Source organism: Scyliorhinus canicula, chromosome 17 (assembly GCF_902713615.1).
Source record: "Scyliorhinus canicula chromosome 17, sScyCan1.1, whole genome shotgun sequence".
NCBI classification, from domain to species: domain Eukaryota; kingdom Metazoa; phylum Chordata; class Chondrichthyes; order Carcharhiniformes; family Scyliorhinidae; genus Scyliorhinus; species Scyliorhinus canicula.
Window position 1 is genome coordinate 63,717,068 of NC_052162.1, and position 18,793 is coordinate 63,735,860.

Sequence of the window (18,793 nt, forward strand, 5' to 3'; positions counted from 1 at the left end):
CAAAACATGGTGCATATTCAGAAAAACGGAAAAGTGAGGAGACAGAGAAATAGACATATTTAAACCATAAAGTAATTTTTAAATGCCTCTTTTAAATTTAAAAAAGGACAACTCTTCAAGCAAGAAAACCATAGCTTAAAAATAAGGATAGTCTAATTTAAGAAGGATATGAGGAGAATTTTTCCCTCAGAGGGTTGCGAATCTGCAGACTGCTCTTCCCCAGACAGCAGTGGAAGCAGGATCATCAAATATTTCTGAAGCAGAGTTGGATGGACTTTTGACTAACAAAGGTTATCAGGGGAAGGCAGGAAAGTGGAACTGAAGCCACAATTAGATCATCTATAATCTTATCCCACGTGCAGCAGGTTGGAGGGGCCTAAATTATGTTTATTCAAGCTGAGTTCCATAGTTCTAGTCTGGCCCATTTTAGGGTCCATCCTGTCAAGTCTCCTCAGGATATGTTTTTCATTATTCTAAATTTCAATAGATACAGGCCCTAATCTCAGGAGTAGAGTAAACCATCTCTGAGCTACTTCTAATTCAATTATACTCTTTCTTAAATAAGGAGACCAAAACTGCAGATAGTGCTATGGTCCGAAAAATGCCCTGTACAACTGTAGCAAATGCCCCCTACTTTCATATATCATTCCTTTTGCAATCAACGACAACATTTCATTTGCCTTCCTAATCATTTGCTTTATCTGCCTGCTACCTTTTAGTGATTCATGCACCAGGCCATTATAATCCCTCCATGCCACAGAGTTCTGCAATCTTCTTAATTTCAATAATACGGTGCTTTTCTATTCTATTCAAGGGGAGCACAGTGGTTAGTGATGCTACTTGACAGCACCAGGGACCCAGGTTCAATTCCAGCCTTGGGTCATTGTGTGCAGTTTGTACATTCTCCCAGTGTCTGTGTGGGTTTCCTCCCAGAGTCCAAAAATGTGCAGGTTAGGTGGATTGGCCATGCTAAATTTCCCCTTAAGTGTCCAACGGTTATGTGGGGTTACGGGGACAAGGCGAGGGAGTGGACCTGCTCTCTCGGAGGGCCGGTACAGACTTGATGGGCCAAATGGCCTCCGTCTGCACTGTAGGCATTCTATTCTGCTACCTGCCAAAGTGGACAAGTTTACATTTGCCCACATTATACTCATTGCCAAACTTCTGCCTACTCACTTAACCTATCCATGTTCCTTTGCAGACTCCTTATGCCCTCTTTGTAACTTACTCTCCTACTTACCTATGTGTCATCAGCAAATTTAGCAACCATAAATTCAGTTCCCTTCATCCAAGACATTGAGTTTAGTTTGTAAATAATCGCGGGCCCAGCACAGATCCCTGTAGAACTTCACTTGCTACATCATGCCAACCAGAAAATGACCCACTTATGCATACTCTCTGTTCCTGTTAGTAATGACCACCAAATCCCTATGACAACATGGCATTTCACAGCATTATGTAGCCATTAAATTGGTCAACATTATTGGCATGAAAGTCAATTTTGTAGCCACACCTATCCATTTGTAATCTAATTAAATGTCCTCTAATATAGGCTTAAAAGTTAAAATGGTGGTCATCCCACTGCTACATACTATGAAGTGCTTGATATAGAAGGCATTAACTAAGATCCTCGCACATTCCTTATGATTTTTGATCACTGGAACTTTGTCCTGAGAAATAGTATTATATATTGTAACCAATGGACTACATTTAGGACAAGTTTATTACATTTTGGTGCACCACAGTAAAACTCCAACAACTATTTAACCTCTGACCTCATTCTGCATTTTACAAGTTTAACCCTTACATCTCATTCAACAAAAATAACATCTCTCAAAGTGAAAGCAACCCAGTAAAGGGCAAGGGTTATACCTGTCTGTTACAGGTTAGATGTAAGATCAGAGGTTAAAAATTCAATCAGACTAGTAGTACCTTGTCCTCTCTCGATCTGTGCAGTCCCTGCGGAGGCCACAGGTGAGTGCATATTTCCTGTGAGAACACGAGATAAAGAATATTGCAGTGGATAACCCGTTCTTCATAACATTCAGGTTTGTGCATTAAAAGCAACAAAAGCACATGCAACACCTCTTTCTTAGAACACTCCCCCTGGAGGGTTCTGATGATGGCAGTACAAGCACCAACAATGCAGTAGACAGCGTTGCTTAGTCTGCAAGAAGAATAGGATGGTATGGCCAAAAACATTCGAAGAAGGGGCTGCTGTAACAGGAAAAAAGTTTCACAGCGGAAGGGAGTGGGGAGTAGACCAGTGCTAAGAAAATCCAACACTAATAGCAAGGAAAAAGGACCCCATGAAGATCATCACAGAAAAAAATCAATATGAAAAGCTTGAAAGGATAAGGCGAGCAAACAAAAATAAAAGGAATTTCAAAAGAGAAATAAGAAAATAAAAAGACACATAGCAAAATGCCACGTAATACGAAAGCTAATATCAAGCATAAATGTTTGACAAGAATTTCTGTTGTTCCAGCAAGTTACAAGTCTGGCCATTTTTAATTTTGAAAACCAGGTTTATTGGCAACCATCTGTGCCAAAAGGCAGGCACCATTGAAATTATCTACAGCAGTTCACTATAAAAGTCCTGAGCAAACCTCAAGGAAGACAGAAATTAGGCTCAATATCTTTCTGTCTTGGCAGTTAATACTGTTGTCCTTTGAACACTGTCCAATGACTCCAAGAAACATGGCAGGAAATACTTCAAGGTATTTAATAAAATAAAAATGTAATAATTTGTTTATTAGGTGTCAAACTTGAAGTTGGTGGAAAATAAAGATCATTGGGCCAGAGACTATGCGAGGAATTGAATTTCTCATAACACCAAACGTCTAATATATTAGTGAACAACTGTTTTCAGTGTCCAAATACGAATACTTACATTTTTCTAAGATAAAATTGAATGATTATCCTAGTTTATTACTCAATTTAAGGTCTTCATTTAATAGTCAACTGCGCACCTGAATCACCCACAATCCAAAGAAAACTTGCAAGCTATTAATCGGGTATTAGGTCTTATCAGTATTTCCACTCTGCTGTAATGATTCATCAGCATTTGCTCACTAGGCTCTACTTATAATTTAGTGTAATCTTCTAAATGAATACAACTAAAAGACCGTTAAAATAAAAATGTATAAACAAATAATGCCTGTGATTAACTTTATGAACTTAAAATGGTAAATGAGGAAGGGAAAGGCTACAGTGATGCATAGAATGCACAGAAGAAGCTAAAAGGTCATTCCAAACATTATCACTAGAACTGTCTACAATTCTTAATCATATCAAGAATTGCATGATTACATCTATGACACTACATATTCTACTTAATCTTGCATCTAATGAGATAGAAATCCACTTTGCTGCAACGTATCTATGTTGGACTCTACTTCAAAATAAATAAGGCTTATAGAATGCAGCTGAGCAAATTAAAATTTATTTTTGGAGATGATGATTGTGGTCCGACAGAAATGCCATAGGATTTTAAGCTCGGAGTTAGAATGAGTTCAGGTAAAGGAAGAAAAACATGTTCCTCATTCAGAGGCCTGGTTGAATGGTACACAGTTAGTGTCAGCCCATCACAGTGGGGCACACCTCATGTCGGAAGCTTATTTCTGTTTTAGGAAGACTCTTTAGTCGTTCTTCAGCAAAGTGGCTCCTTGATCTAACCAATGCTACATACCAATAAACGTCAACAGGAGACCGGTTTGTTCTAGACTTCTGTCATTTAGAAAACACGCAAGAGCGGTTTCAGGCTGATGGTCCTCAAATTACTGCACCTTCAGCCCGACTCAAGTGTGAGAGAGGCAGTAAAGATGCGCACTAACATAAAATGAAGAACAAAATGCTGTGCTTCCATGAAACAGGAACTAAGGACATGTTGGATATATCAGATATATTCCATTTAACTACAAAATCTTTTTGGAGACAACGGGGGAGGGGTATCTAGTGAACTGCAGGGAAAGTGATTTGGTTTCATCCAGAACACAACTTCAGTTGCTACTCATTACTACAATTTGAACAGAAGTCCTCATTAACAAAAGGATTTCTTTGAAATTAAATAGCCATGATTGGTCGCTGAAACAAATAAAGGGCACGCGTCATTTCCAAGCACAATCAACAAATTAGAAAGATACAGAGCATAACAAAACAGATACCTTGTCCTCTATCCATTGGCATCGGTCCTGATGGAAGACCCATCTGAGGCTGCATGTTTCCTGTAGAAATTAATTTGTGCCTGAAGTTAGAGTTAGTTATTACACATATTTGATGCAGTCAAGCCCCTTCTACATTATCCCCTAAATGTCCACAATCAAAACATCCAGATAATGCAGCATCCAACCTATCTTTTTCTTGCACTAGCAATTTAGATATGACACTAATTCACTAGGTTGAGATTTTACTGAAAGCTTCACTACCAATTATTATATATTTTTCAAAAGTTTGTTTTGTGTTTCTTTAAATTTAAAATGCCCAATTATTTTTTTCCAATTAAGGGGTAAAGGGGCTGTTTAGCACAGGGCTAGATCGCTGGCTTTGAAAGCAGACCAAAGCAGGCCAGCAGCACGGTTCAATTCCTGTAACAGCCTCCCCGAACAGGCGCCGGAATGTGGCGACTAGGGGCTTTTCACAGTAACTTCATTTGAAGCCTACTTGTGACAACAAGCGATTTTCATTTCATTTAGCATGGCCAAGCTACCTACCCTGCGCATCTTTAGGTTAGAACATAGAACATAGAACAGTACAGCACAGAACAGGCCCTTCGGCCCTCGATGTTGTGCCGAACAATGATCACCCCACTTAAACCCACGTAACCCGTATACCCGTAACCCAACAATCCCCCCATTAACCTTACACTACGGGCAATTTAGCATGGCCAATCCACCTAACCCACACATCTTTGGACTGTGGGAGGAAACCGGAGCACCCGGAGGAAACCCACGCGCACACGGGGAGGGCGTGCAGACTCCACACAGACAGTGACCCAGCCGGGAATCGAACCTGGGACCCTGGAGCTGTGAAGCATTGATGCTAACCACCATGCTACCGTGAGGCCCCAAATGTGGGGGTGAGACCCATGCAGGCAGGGGGAGAATGTGCAAACTCCACACTGACAGTGACTTGGGGCCGGGATTGAACCAGGGTCCTCGGCACCATGAGGCAGCAGTGCTAACCATGCTGACCTGCTTCATCACCAGTTAAGAGAGGGTTTTCAAACCTATTGATCTGGGCTGAATCCAATTCGCCTCAAGGAAAGAAAATGATTTTTTTCTCCCTTGCCCATACATCATCAAGACTCTTGACTGCTGTTTGATATTATTCTGGGACAATAAGCTTCAGATCAAGAATTTAATGGCTTAATGTGTTTCTGACCTCATAAACCTCCGAATTGTAAGAATGTAAGATTATTATGTTCTGGGTCTGTTTCATTAATTTATGGTAAATTAGGGTGCCATGTTGTGAAATCTACCTGACAGCAAGCCTGGATGCTTTGATTATTAAAAGTTAAAGGGAGCCCAGGCCCAAATTGTTTAACTATGAAACAGATACAGTATTCACACTTGAAGAAAATGGCAACAGCCTGTAGGCTGGACTATGAGTCTCCAAAGAGTTGAGAAAAGTGCTAAGAATGTTGAGTTGTGAATAGGAACTATCCATTTACTTCCAAGTTAAAAGAGAGTTGAGCTTTCAAGAATAATTGATCATTTTTTTCTACCTGGACACAAGGCCATATGATTTAATTAATGATACTTTTAATCTTCTGTTTCAGTAAAAAGTCTAAAACATGAAATTTTGTGTGTTATCCTTTCATCTATTAACTGGAAGTTTGAATTTCCTTTTCAAAGTTATCGACATCTACGGAGATTGTAACAATATTCATGAATTCACTAAGACTGCCTAATTCCACCTCTGTAACATTGTTCAACTTTATCTCCACCTCAGCTTATCTGCTGCGGAAACCCTAATCCATGCATTTATTACCTCAAGACTTAACTACTCCCATGCATTTCTGGCTGGTATTCCACATTCCTCCCTCCATATGTCAGAGATAATCTAAAAACATTGCTGTCTTAACGAGAAGCAAGTCTCTATCACCCATGTCCTCACTGACCTATATTAGCTCCCGGTTGAGCAATGGCTTGATTTTAAAGTCTTGATTCTGGTTTTCAAATTCCTCCAAACCCTTGCCCCTCCGTTTCTCTGTAACCTCTTCCAGTCCCACAATTCTGAGATATCTGTGCTTCCCCTAATTCTGGTCTCCTGTGCATTCCCAGTTATAGTTGAGCCACTGGGTGGCACGGCGGCGTAGTGGTTGTCACTGCTGCCTCACGGCGCCGAGGACCAGGTTCGATCCCAGTCCCAGGTCACTGTCCATCTGGAGTTTGCACATTCTCCCCGTGTCTGTGTGGATCTCACCCCCACAACCTAAAGATGCGCAGGGTAGTTAGATTGGCCATGCTAAATTGCCCCTTAATTGGAAAAAGATTGGGTACTTTAAATTTGAAAAAAATAGTTGAGCCACCATTAGTAGCTGTGCTTTCTATTGCCTGGGCCTCACGTTCTGGAGCTCTCTCCCTACACCTTTCCACCTTCCTTTAAGGCACTACTTAAAACCTCTCTCTTTGGACAAGCTTTTGGTCCTCTGACCTGATAGCTTCTACGTGGCTCTGTGTCATACTTTGTTTAATAACTTCCTGTGAAGTGCCTTGGGACATTTCATTTTGTTAACGGTGCTATCTACACTCAAGTTGTCGTGATTGTGGAGAAATAAATGCAAAATCTGATGAAACCGTGTTGTACATATTTTTTAAAGTTATGAAGCAAGCAATATTAATCAATTAATAATATGTTGAAGACTAGAGTTTCATTACATGTTGATGGGGGATGGAAAATCTAGAGGGAGCATCTTATTTGAACAAAATTGTAAGTTTCCTGAAGTAAGACGGTTACATCATCCAGCAGACCATGTGTAACCTTTCCTCAATAAGAATGCAGTGGCTCTCCTCCCCATCCGGCAATAAGACGACATAATGTAACATAGACAGAACAGAATAGTACAACAAAGTAAAACGCTGCGATTTTTTTCCTGATAAATAAGAGACCGAATATAGGTTTTGATTTAGGTATACTCAATAAGATGCGGCATACCGGCCTCCAGAAGGGTACATCTCATGGTCCATTTGAGGAAACAGAGTTTGCAGGAAATAGCTACCTATCTGCTTTGTAAGCGAAAGTGATATAAGGGGTTAACAATGTCTTAAGGGAGAGGGCATTAACCCTAGCCTAGATGGTAGGCTAGTTTCAAATTTTTGGTTTAATAAATTTAGATTATTTTTTTCCAATTAAGGGGCAATTTAGCCAATCCATCTACCCTGCACATCTTTGGGTTGTGGGGGCGAAACCCACCAAAACATGGGGAGAATTGCAAACTGCACATGAACAGTGACCCAGAGCCAGGATCGAACCTGGGACCTCAGCGCCGTGAGGCAGCAATGCTAACCACTGCGCCACCGTGCTGCCCTCGGCTAGTTTCAAAGATGCCTCATAATACACTGATAACTAAATGGACTTCTCCCAATGATCCCTCATACTTTAATGGGATTAGCATTGCACACCACTGACAGATGACTGAAGCAGTTTGAACAGTAAAAAACTTCCCATACGTTTTACACCTTTTCAATGTTGCTAACAATACACAAATCAACAAGAACTGAAGTTATAGCTGAACCAACTGAAAATAGCCTTTTTTGCTCTATAGAGTCTTTCACAATCATTAGACATCTCAAAATGCTTTACAGCCAATGACATATTTTTTGACGTCTAGTCACTGTTGTTTTGTAGGAAACATGGCAACCAATATGCTATCAGCAAACTCCCACAAACAACAATGTGATAATAACCTGGTATTGTTTTCATGCGATGTTAACTGGGAGATAAATTTTGGCCAAGACAGTGGGGATAACTCTTCTACTCTTATTTGAAATGGTGCTAGGAGTCTTTTACATCTATCTGAGTAAGCAGATGGGGCCACAATTATAAATTGTCAGAAACATGTCACCTCCAAGAACGTCCTCAAAGCTACACTGGAGTGTCAGTCTTGACTGTTCTGCTCAAGTGCTGGAGTGGGATTTGAACCTAGAACCTTGTGATTCAGAGATGAATGTGCTACCAACTGAGCCACAGCAAACAATTCATTTATTAATTAAATCACTGAATTAAGTTATTCATTAAATTCTGTAACAAATTAAACTTTTACAATACTGAGTTTCTACTAGTTACTGTTAGTAGTATTACTAAGTTCTACATTGCTTGATTACCATCTAGTGACACTGATAGAGTATTACAACTGTACACTGAGCTGGGGTTCAGAACAAAGTGTTCAAAATATAAAAGCAGTGAATTTACATTGTTGTTTCACCATGAAGCAATTAATAAGGAAAAGATGAAAACTACATACATTGGATACCTACATATGTTCAAAATCATGAGACCACATACCGCATGACATAGGTGCAGAATTAGGCCATTAGGTCCATCGAGTCTGCTCGCCATTCAATCATGGCTGATACGTTTCTCATCCCCATTCTCCTGCCTTCTCCCATAACCCCTTGATCCCATAATCAAGAACCTATCTCAAGATTCATTTAAAGACAATCTGTCACTTGGACTCCACAGCCTTCGAGGCAACGAGTTCCAGATTCACCACCCTCTGGCTAAAGAAATTTCCCCTCAACTCTGTTTTAAAGGATCATTCCTCGAGTCTGAGCCCTCAAGTTCTAACCTCTCCTACTGGTCGGGGCCCAGAAGTGTTCACAATGTTTAAAATGAGGTCTGACCAGAACCTTATACAGCCTCTACAGTAAATCCCTGCTCTTGTATTCTAGCCCTCTCGATATGAATGCTCACATTGCATTTCCCTTCCCAACTGCCAACTGAAGCTGCACGTTAACCTTTTTTTAATAAACATTTTATTGAGGTATTTATGGGTTTAGAACAACAACAGAAGAAACAATATACATACAAATATAAATATAGTGCAAAAGCCATCTTCCTCCCTCACAGGTCCCACCTTTTCTAACACCCTACTCTAAGCTAAACTAAACCCCAGCCCCCCCTGCCCCTCTTTCTGCTGACTGTTAATTTTCCCCCCAAAAAGTCGAAACACAGCTGCCACCTTCGGACGAACCCTAACAGTGACCCTCTCAGGGTGAACTTGATTTTCTCCAAACAGAGAAAGCTAGCCATATCAGATAGCCAGGTCTCTGACTTTGGGGGCTTTGAGTCCCTCCAAGCTAATAATATCTATCTCCGGGCTACCAGGGAAGCACAGGCCAGAAAATCGCCACCTCTGGACTCGGTGCCACTCTTGTTTTTAACACCTTGGACATGACATCCACAAACCCCTGCCAGAATCCCCTAAGCTTTGGGCATGCCCAGAACATATGGACATGGTTTGCTGGCCCTCCCGCACACCTTGTGCACCTATCTTCTACCCCAAAGAACCTGTTCATCCGGGCCACTGTCATTGTGTGCCCGGCAAACGACCTTAAACTATATCAGGTTGAGCCTGGCACATGTTGTGGACGCGTTGAATCTACTCAACGCGTCCGCCTGCATGTTAACCTTAAGAGAATCCTGAACTAGGACACCCAAGTCCCTTTGTGCTTCGGTTTTCCCAAAGCCTTTTCCCATTTAGAAAATAGTCTATTACTCTATTCTTCCTACTAAAATGCTTAACCTCACACTTTTCCACATTGTATTCCATCTGCCGCTTCTTTGCCCACTCTCCGAGCCTGTCCAAGTCGATCTGCAGCCTCCCTGCTTCCTCAACACTACCTGTACCTCTACATATCTTTGTACCATCTGTAAATTTAGCAACAATGCACTCAGTTCTTTCTTCCAGATCCTGAATGTATATCTTGAATAGTTGTGGCCCTAACCCTGATGCCTGTGGAACACTACTAGTCATCGGCTGCCATCCTGATTAAGACCCCTTTAGCCCCGCTCTCTGCCTTCCGCCGGTTAGCCAATCACCCTATCCATGGCAGTACCTTGCCCCTAACATCATGGGCCCTCATCTTATTTAGCTGCCTCCTGGAAATCCAAATAGATCATGTCCATTGGCTCTCTTTTGTCTAACTTCCTCAAAGAATTCAAATAGATTTGTCAGGCATGACCTCTCCTTGTCGAAGTAGCGCTGACTCAGCCCTATTTTACATCACTTCCATGTACTCCGTAATCTTATCCTTAATAATGGACTCAAAAATCTTACTACCGATGATGGAGCAAAGGTGGGAAAATACAACTAAATTACACATCTGAATGGTGCAGCAGACTTGAAAGGTTGAATAGACTACTTCTATATTGTAATTTCCAGGCTAGTTGTTTTAGAGGGTGGACTGTATCTACATTGGGGATTGTAAGGAACCCAGCTTATGTCTTAAGTCAGGTAAGGCTCAGAGGCATTGCATATCAGACCCCAGCAAACAAGGTTTCAGCCACGACTGGGTTGGGGGGGTGGAGGAGGAGTGAGGAGAGGGCGTATGATCAGATGTAGCCAGGAAATGAGCCGAGCCCAAAGGCTGAGAAAATATATGTTTGTAAAGTGTTAACAACTTTAGAATTAGCCCCATTAGCAAGAAGACATTCAGGGTAATTCCATTCCTCCCCCCATTGGAGTAAATGGAAAGAAATTTACCTTGACCTATTGCTCCATGTAACTCCACTCTCCCCAAAGCAGAGGGTAGATAAGCATCCAGAACTTACCCATAGTTGTCTAGTACTTGCCAGATCCATGCAAATAAATATGTGATCCTAATATAAATGCCAAGACTGTGGCATGTGGCTTTAAGGGCTCATGGTTTTTTCACTGCTGAGAGATGGTGCTGACAGAACCTTGGAAATCTGTGTATTTCCAAAATATAGCTTAAAGCATAAAACATTTCAGTGGTGCTCTGTAAAGTATATTTTACATTTTTTTCATACCTCCAGGTCCAACTGGTCCCGGTCCCGGTCCTGGTCCAGGTCCAGGCACTGGTCCTCCTGGTCCCGGTACTGGCCCAGGCCCAGGAACAGACACTACAGTCTGCATAGGTTGCTGCATCATAGGTGGAGCCCCATTCACATGCATCCCACTCTAATTGAGAGCAAAAGAAAAGCAAATCAAATACATTATTGTTAACTTATACTTCTATACACTTACAGAAAAAGTCACCTGATGCTCAAAAAGCAACAGGTTATTATACCGTTCATAAACTGTTCTTAACCTTAGTGCAATCAACTGCTTCCTTGTAATGTTCCCTTAATTAAAAGTCATAATTTATCCTTGTCTTCGTGTTGGTATTTTTTGAAAGTAGAAACACATTTTCAGTAATGTATTACTAAACAGGAAAATATACAAACCCTCTAAAAATGTAATTTTGCAACCTTTGCTTAACTTGTTTGTGCCTCTCTACTGAGGAGCAACAGGCTCTACTTTAAAACTGCATCCCCAATGACAGTTCAGATCTTTAATTTGATGTACAAGGAGAATGTTGTAAATCTATTTCCAATGGCTCTGCAATTGCCAAACATCACTACACCATTAGATATCACAGAATCATAGAATTTACAGTGCAGGAGGCCATTCGGCCTTCGAGTCTGCACCGGTTCTTACAAAGACCACCGTACTCAAGCCCACGTATCTACCCCATCCCCGTAACCCAGTAAACCCCACTTAACCTTTTTGGACACTAAGGGCAATTTAGCATGGCCAATCCATCTAACCCGCACATCTTTAGACCGTGGGAGGAAACCGGAGCACACGGAGGAAACCCACGCACACACGGGGAGAACGTGCAGACTCCGCACAGACAGTGACCCTAGCCGGGTTATAAGCATAGCCACAATGGAACCCACCTAATAAATACTCTTTGGGCATATAATGACTGCTAATTCTAAAGATCTGCGAGTAGCTCAGCTTTATCTTGGAAGACCACAGAACTGAGTTAGTGGATTTCAGATGTCCTACAGAACATGTACTACACCGTGCAACTTTCCTTGATTAGTTAAAATACATCCCGATTACTATACCAGAAACTTGAAAGATCTGGTTTAGCTGTCATTCCCACTCTAGTTAAGTAGCCAGCTTACCCTCACCTTCAAGATTAACGTATGAAACCCTAAGGGCAATTTATCATGGCCAATCCACCTAACCTGCACATCTTTGGACTGTGGGAGGAAACCGGAGCATCCGGAGGAAACCCACGCACACACATGGAGGATGTGCAGACTCCGCACAGACAGTGACCCAAGCCGGAGTCGAACCTGGGACCCTGGAGCTGTGAAGCCATTGTGCTATCCACAATGCTACCGTGCTGCCCATCTTTCAACACAAGACTTGATCATAACTAAACATCTCAGACGATTCGGATAAGAAAATAAATATTTAATATCAGATTGTCTACATCAAACATTTCTATAAAGGTCAGGATGTTGAAGGACCAGCAGTTAAAATACACATGGGTGGCAGGCGAATTCACCCCCAAAACACCCCAGAAATTCAATTGCAGGGGCGACTAATCAGAGAAAGGTTAAACCCTCCATGTAAATGACAGATTCTGTGGGGGGGGGGGGGGCTGCTCCTCCAATCACAGGCTGTTTCTCTTCCATGCTTACTGACTTGTGGAAGAGGTGATGAAGAAATGGCCGCCGCCGTTTTTTTTTGGGGGGGGGTGCACAAATTTAATTGGAAAACTGGAAACATGGTAGAAAACTTTAGATGTAGTGGATCAGTTTTGGACAAGTATGATCTTACCGTAAACTTTAAATAGGCTAAGTTCACAGTGCAATGTGCATTTCTGTGTTTACTTCTCTATTATCGCAATCGCATGCCAATTTGAGCGATTTCCCAAAATCTTTGCAGTCAGCAGACCACTACAACAGGATATCTGAGTTGTGCTGCTTATATATTGAGTTGGCTGCGGGAGATGGTGGTGCAGGGGCAATGACACTGAACTCAAAATTGAGAGGCCCAGGCTAATGCTTTGGAGACATGGGGCGCGATTCTCCGCTCCCCACGCCGGGTGGGAGAATCGCGGGAGGGTCTCCCGACTAATTTCACGACCCCCTGGCGCCCCCCGTGATTCTCCCACCCCCCCACTCAGAAGAATCACTGCTCGCCGTTTTTCACGCCGACCGGCGATTCTCCGACCCGTATGGGCAGAGGCCTAGCGCTTGCGACCATTTTACGACGGCGGCAGCCACACCTGGTCGCTGCCGTCGTGAAATCGTCGTGAGATGCCCGTTTTGGGGCTTGTAGGGGGCCTGGTGGGGAATGAGCACCACGACTGTGCTCGGGAGGGGACAGGCCCGCGATCGGTGCCCACCGATCGTCGGGCCGGCGTCTCAATTGGATGCACTATTTCCTCTCCGCCGTCCCGCAAGAGCAAACCGCCACGTCTTGCAAGGTGGCTGAGGGGAAGACGGCCACCGCGCATGCGCGGGTTCGAGCTGTCAGCCGTCATGACGTCAGCCACGCATGCGCGAGTTGGAGCCGGCCGACCTGCGCATGCGCGGCTGACGTCACATAGGCGCCGCCGTCGCGTCATTCTCGGCGCGCCGCCTTGACGCAAGCGTCAAGGCCCGGCGGCCGAGAATAACGGAGCCCCCCCGGGTGGGGGTGAATTCGGTGAGAGGAGCGGGCTCCGAGGCCGTCGTGAAACTCGGCCGAGTTCACAACGGCCTTCACGATTTTTGCCGGGAGCGGAGAATCGCGCCCATGGGATCTAATCCCACCATGGCAGTTGATGGAATTTAAAGTTCAATTAATACATGTGGAATATAAAGCCAATCACAGTAACAGCAATCATGAAATTATCAATTAAGATGTACGAGGAGAATTTAAGCCATTTGGCCTATCAAGTCTGCTCCGCCATTCGATCATGGCTGATCACATCCTGGCCTTAACGCCACCGAACTGCCCGTTCTCCATAACCCTTCAACCCATTACCAAATAAATATCTGTCTAAATCCTCCTTAAATTTACTCACATCCACCGCATTCTGGGGTAGCGAATTCCACAGACTCACAACCCTTTGGGAGGAGTTGTTTCTTCTCAACTGTGTTAAATTTGCTACCTCTTATCCTAAGACTATGACCTCTCATTCTAGAATGCCCCACAAGAGGAAGCATCCACTCCACGTCTACTTTATCCATACCTTTTACCATCTTGTATACCTCAATTTGATCGCCCCATATTCTTCTAAACTCGAGACCATGCAAACGCTGCGACAACGAATGAACGGACATCGCGCGACAATCACCGGACAGGAATGTTCCCTTCCAGTCGGGGAACACTTCAGCAGTCAAGGGCATTCAGCTTCTGATCTCCGGGTAAGCGTTCTCCAAGGCGGCCTTCAGGACGCGTGACAACGCAGAATCGCTGAGCAGAAACTTATAGTCAAGTTCCGCACACATGAGTATAGCCTCAACCGGGACCTCGGATTCATGTCGCATTAAATCCTCCACCATCTGGCCTGGGCTTGCAAAATCCTACCAAACGTCCTGGCTTGAGACAATTCACACCTCTTTAACTTGGGGTAACCCCCATCTCTGGATCTGTAAAGATTCAATTACCTGCAAATGCTCGCATTCTAAGCATTGTCTGGCATCTTTGAATTTGTCTATACATATGTTTCTGGAACAAACCTCTTCATTCACTTGAAGAAGGAGCAGTGCTCCGAAAGCTAGTGTTTGTAACAAACCTGTTGGAATTTAACCTGGTGTTGTAAGACTTCTTACTGTCTTCTAAACTCGAGAGAGTATAGGCCTAAACTGTTCAATCTCTCTTCATACGACAAATCCCTCATCCCTGGGATCAATCTAGTGAACCTCCTCTAAACTGCCTCCAATGCCACTACATCTTTCCTCAAAAAAGGGGACCAAAACTGTGCACAACACTCCAAGTGTGGTCTCACCAATGCCTTGTATAGTTGCAACACTTCCTTACCTTTATACTCTGTTCCTTTAGGTATAAATGCCCACATTTCATTCCTTTTCTTGTCTTGAAAATAAAATCTGGTTCACTAATACCCTTTAGAGGAGGAAATCTGGTCTACATGTGAGTCCAGATCCACAGTTAACTCTTAATACCCGTTGAAATGGCCTAGCACCCTATTCAATCAAGAGAATTAATAAAGGGCAACAAATGCGGGCCTTGCCAGTGATGTCCATACCTCATTAAATAATAATAAAGAAGAAATACTTTGAAAATGAAGTCACTGTAATGAAGGAAATGTCATGAGGCAAATGATCAATTAATTTAGGGGAGCCTATGAGTAGGAAGTACAATTTAAAAATTAGAACCAGACCTTTCAGAAGTGAAATTAGGCAACACTTCAATATCAATGCTAAATTAATTGTTAAAATTAAATCTGTGATGCAGTAGAAAGGGTACATTTTAATCTGCCTGGTTAAAATCTTCCAGCTTTGTGCGCATGCAATGAAAATGCATTAGCTGTGACCATCAGTCTGTGGAAGGTGTGTTTAGGGTGGTGGCTTTTTGTGTGTACAATGTGTGTCAGTTCTTCTGAAACAAAAACTTTTGTTGGTAACTTATGCCCATTGTTTTCTTATGCCAATTTGAACACTGTGGTAACAAAAACAAAGTATACGAAAAACTTAACCGAGTTCAATTCCAAAGACGAATCAATTGCATTGGACTCAAAACTTTGACTCCCAACAGATGCTGCCACACCTGCTGCAGTTTTCCAACATTTTTAGTTTTTATTTCAGATCTCCAGCAGCCACAGTGTTTTGCTTTTATTTAAATACTGTGGAGTCTAGGAAATGAATACTTTCTTGTGTGCTGTGGCTTTAAGTTTAATGTTGGGGTGATAATTGTTGAGGATGTCAATGTATTCTTCTAATTCGGCTTTTAAAAAAATATTTTTTATTCTCCTCCTTTTTCACATTTTCTCCCAAATTTACACCTACCAACAACAAACAATAATCAGTAACAAATATGTCAATCCCTATATCAATAACACCGATCCCATCCTCCCACCAAACCCAAACATTAGCCCGCATGTTCACATAAACAAATGACAAAAAGGAATCAGGAATCACCCATAGTCACCAATTCATGGAATTTACAGTGCAAAACGAGGCCATTCGGCCCATCGAGTCTGCACTGGCTCTTGGAAAGAGCACCCTACCCAAGCCCACATCTCAACTCTAGCCCCATAACCCAGTAACCCCACCCAACACTAAGGGCAATTTTGGACACTAAGGGCAATTTAGCATAGCCAATCCACCTAACCTGCACATCTTTGGACTGTGGGAGGAAACCGGAGCACCCGGAGGAAACCCACGCACGCACAGGGAGAACGTGCAGACTCCGCACAGACAGTGACCCAAGCCGGGAATCGAACCTGGGACCCTGGAGCTATGAAGCAATTGTGCTAACCACTATGCTACCGTGCTGCCCATAACACCGTCAAAACACACCACCCCCTCCCCCTAAACCTCCCACCCACCCCCCAACTAATGTTCGATGTTATCCAGTTCTTGAAAGTGCATGATGACTAATGCCCATGAATTGTAGCACCCTCCCATTCTTTCTCTCAGTTCAAACTTAACCTTCTCAAGAGTCAAGATTTCAAAAAGTCCCCCCACCACGCCAGGGCACAGGGTGGAGAGGTGGCTCTCCATCCCATCAGGATCCACCTTCGGGCGATCAGTGAGGCGAAGGCTGCAACATCTGCCTCTGCACCCATTTCCAACCCTGGCAGGTCCGTCACCCCGAATATGGCCATCCGGGTCCAGCTTCACGTGTACCACTTTAGAAATTACCCTAAAAACCTCCTTCCGGTACTCCTCTAGCTTTGGACAGGACCAAAACATATGAACGTTTTAGCCCCTTCTCCAGTCCCCCTGTCGTCAGCACCTCCTCCAGCAATGCGGAGGCCGGCTCCACCGAGAAGCTCTGTATCTCCTTTCTGGCAAAATCTCAAACCTGCATGTATCTCCCCCGCCACGCCAGGGCACAGGGTGGAGAGGTGGCTCTCCATCCCATCAGGATCCACCTTCGGGCGATCAGCGAGGCGAAGGCTGCAACATCTGCCTCTGCACCCATTTCCAACCCTGGCAGGTCCGTCACCCCGAATATGGCCATCCGGGTCCAGCTTCACGTGTACCACTTTAGAAATTACCCTAAAAACCTCCTTCCGGTAATCCTCTAGCTTTGGACAGGACCAAAACATATGAATGTTTTAGCCCCTTCTCCAGTCCCCCTGTCGTCAGCACTTCCTCCAGCAATGCGGAGGCCGGCTCCACCGAGAAGCTCTGTATCTCCTTTCTGGCAAAATCTCAAACCTGCATGTATCTAAACATTTCCCCCTGCTCCAGCCCATACTTCGCTTCCAGCTCCTTCAAGCCCTGTAAACTGACCCCTAGGAAGCAAATCTTTTAGTATCTTAATCCCCTTCTCCTCCCATTTCCGAAAATTTCCATCCCACCTCCCTGGCTCAAATCTGTGGTTCCCCCGAATCGGCATTTCCCTTGACCCTGCCCCCAACCCAAAGTGTTGGCGAAACTGCCTCCAAATTCTCAATGAAGCTATTATTACTGGACTCCCTGAGTACTTCCCTGGGGCTATCGGGAGCGGCGCTGTTGCCAGTGCTTTCAATCCCGACCCCCTGCACAAACTCTCCTCCATTCTGACCCACTGGGAATCAATCCCTCTGACCCAGCTCCGCACCTTCTCCACATTCGTCGCCGAGTAGTGATATATCAGGTTCGGAAGACCTAAACTCCTTGCCTGCCTTCCCCTCTGTAGCAGCACCTTTCAAACTCTTGCCACCTTCCCTCCCCATATGAATGAAGCAATCCTTCCCTCAATCTCCTTGAAAAAAGCCTTTGGCTGGAAAATCGGCAGGCATTGAAAAATAAACAGAAATCGCGCAGCACGTTCATTTTAACCGCCTGTACCCGACCCGCCAGTGATAGAGGGAGACCATCCCACCTTGCCAGATCAGCTTTCACTCTCCCCACCAAACTAGAAATGTTGTACTTGCGGAGCCCTCCTCACTCCCAGGCAACCTACACCTCCAGGTACCTACGGAATGGCAGCCCTCCCCTCCCCTGCCGAGACACCACAAAGTACTCACTCTTGTCTAAATTTAGTTTGTACTCAGAGAAAGACCCAAACACTTGAAGCAGATCCAATATTCCCCCTACCGACACACTCGGTTCCAACCCATCTAGAAATTCCTGCATCTCACGGTCTCCCCCCGGTGGCTCTGACCTGTACAACCTCATAAAATTCCTCAAAAACCTTGTGAATCAGATCCGGAGCTACCACCAACTTCCCTGCCCTATCCCTCACCCTTGCCGCTGCTTCCCTCCGGAGCTGACCTGCTAATATACCCCCTGCCTTATCTCCATGTTCGTAAACTACACCTCAGTTGGCGCACTGCCTTCCTGGTAGATATTCGGTCAAAGCTCGCCTGTAGCTCCTTCCTCTTTTCCAGCTGCGCTGGGTCCCCATCTTCTGCATAACTCCTATCTACCTCCAAAATCTCATCTATTACCCTCTGCTGCTCCAACCTCTCCTCTTTGTCCACCCTGACCTTAAACAAAATCACCTCAGCCCTCACCACCGCTGTTAAAGCCTCCCAGACAACGGCCTTCGACACCTCATCCGTACAGTTGAAACCTACATATTCCTCCATTACCGTTTCAATTTTGTCACAGACCACTTGGTCCCCCAAAAGTCCCACATCAAATTTCCACCCCTGCCTCT

The 18,793-nt window shown here is 44.0% G+C and overlaps 1 protein-coding gene across 6 annotated transcripts in view; it reads right to left on the minus strand.

Annotated features, from left to right (window-relative positions):
- The window catches only part of cstf2 (cleavage stimulation factor, 3' pre-RNA, subunit 2), a 75,221-nt gene that overhangs the window by 39,240 nt on the left and 17,188 nt on the right, over nt 1–18,793 (minus strand). For 5 of the 6 annotated variants that reach the window (XM_038775369.1, XM_038775368.1, XM_038775367.1 and 2 more), the window contains exons 7-9: nt 10,996–11,146; nt 4,167–4,226; nt 1,933–1,989 (exon numbers count right to left, since the gene is read on the minus strand). In XM_038775369.1, coding sequence (XP_038631297.1) covers nt 1,933–1,989; nt 4,167–4,226; nt 10,996–11,146 — 268 coding nt within the window. The remainder of the gene's footprint in view (nt 1–1,932; nt 1,990–4,166; nt 4,227–10,995; nt 11,147–18,793) is intronic. The other variant, XM_038775365.1, reaches the window with a different exon arrangement.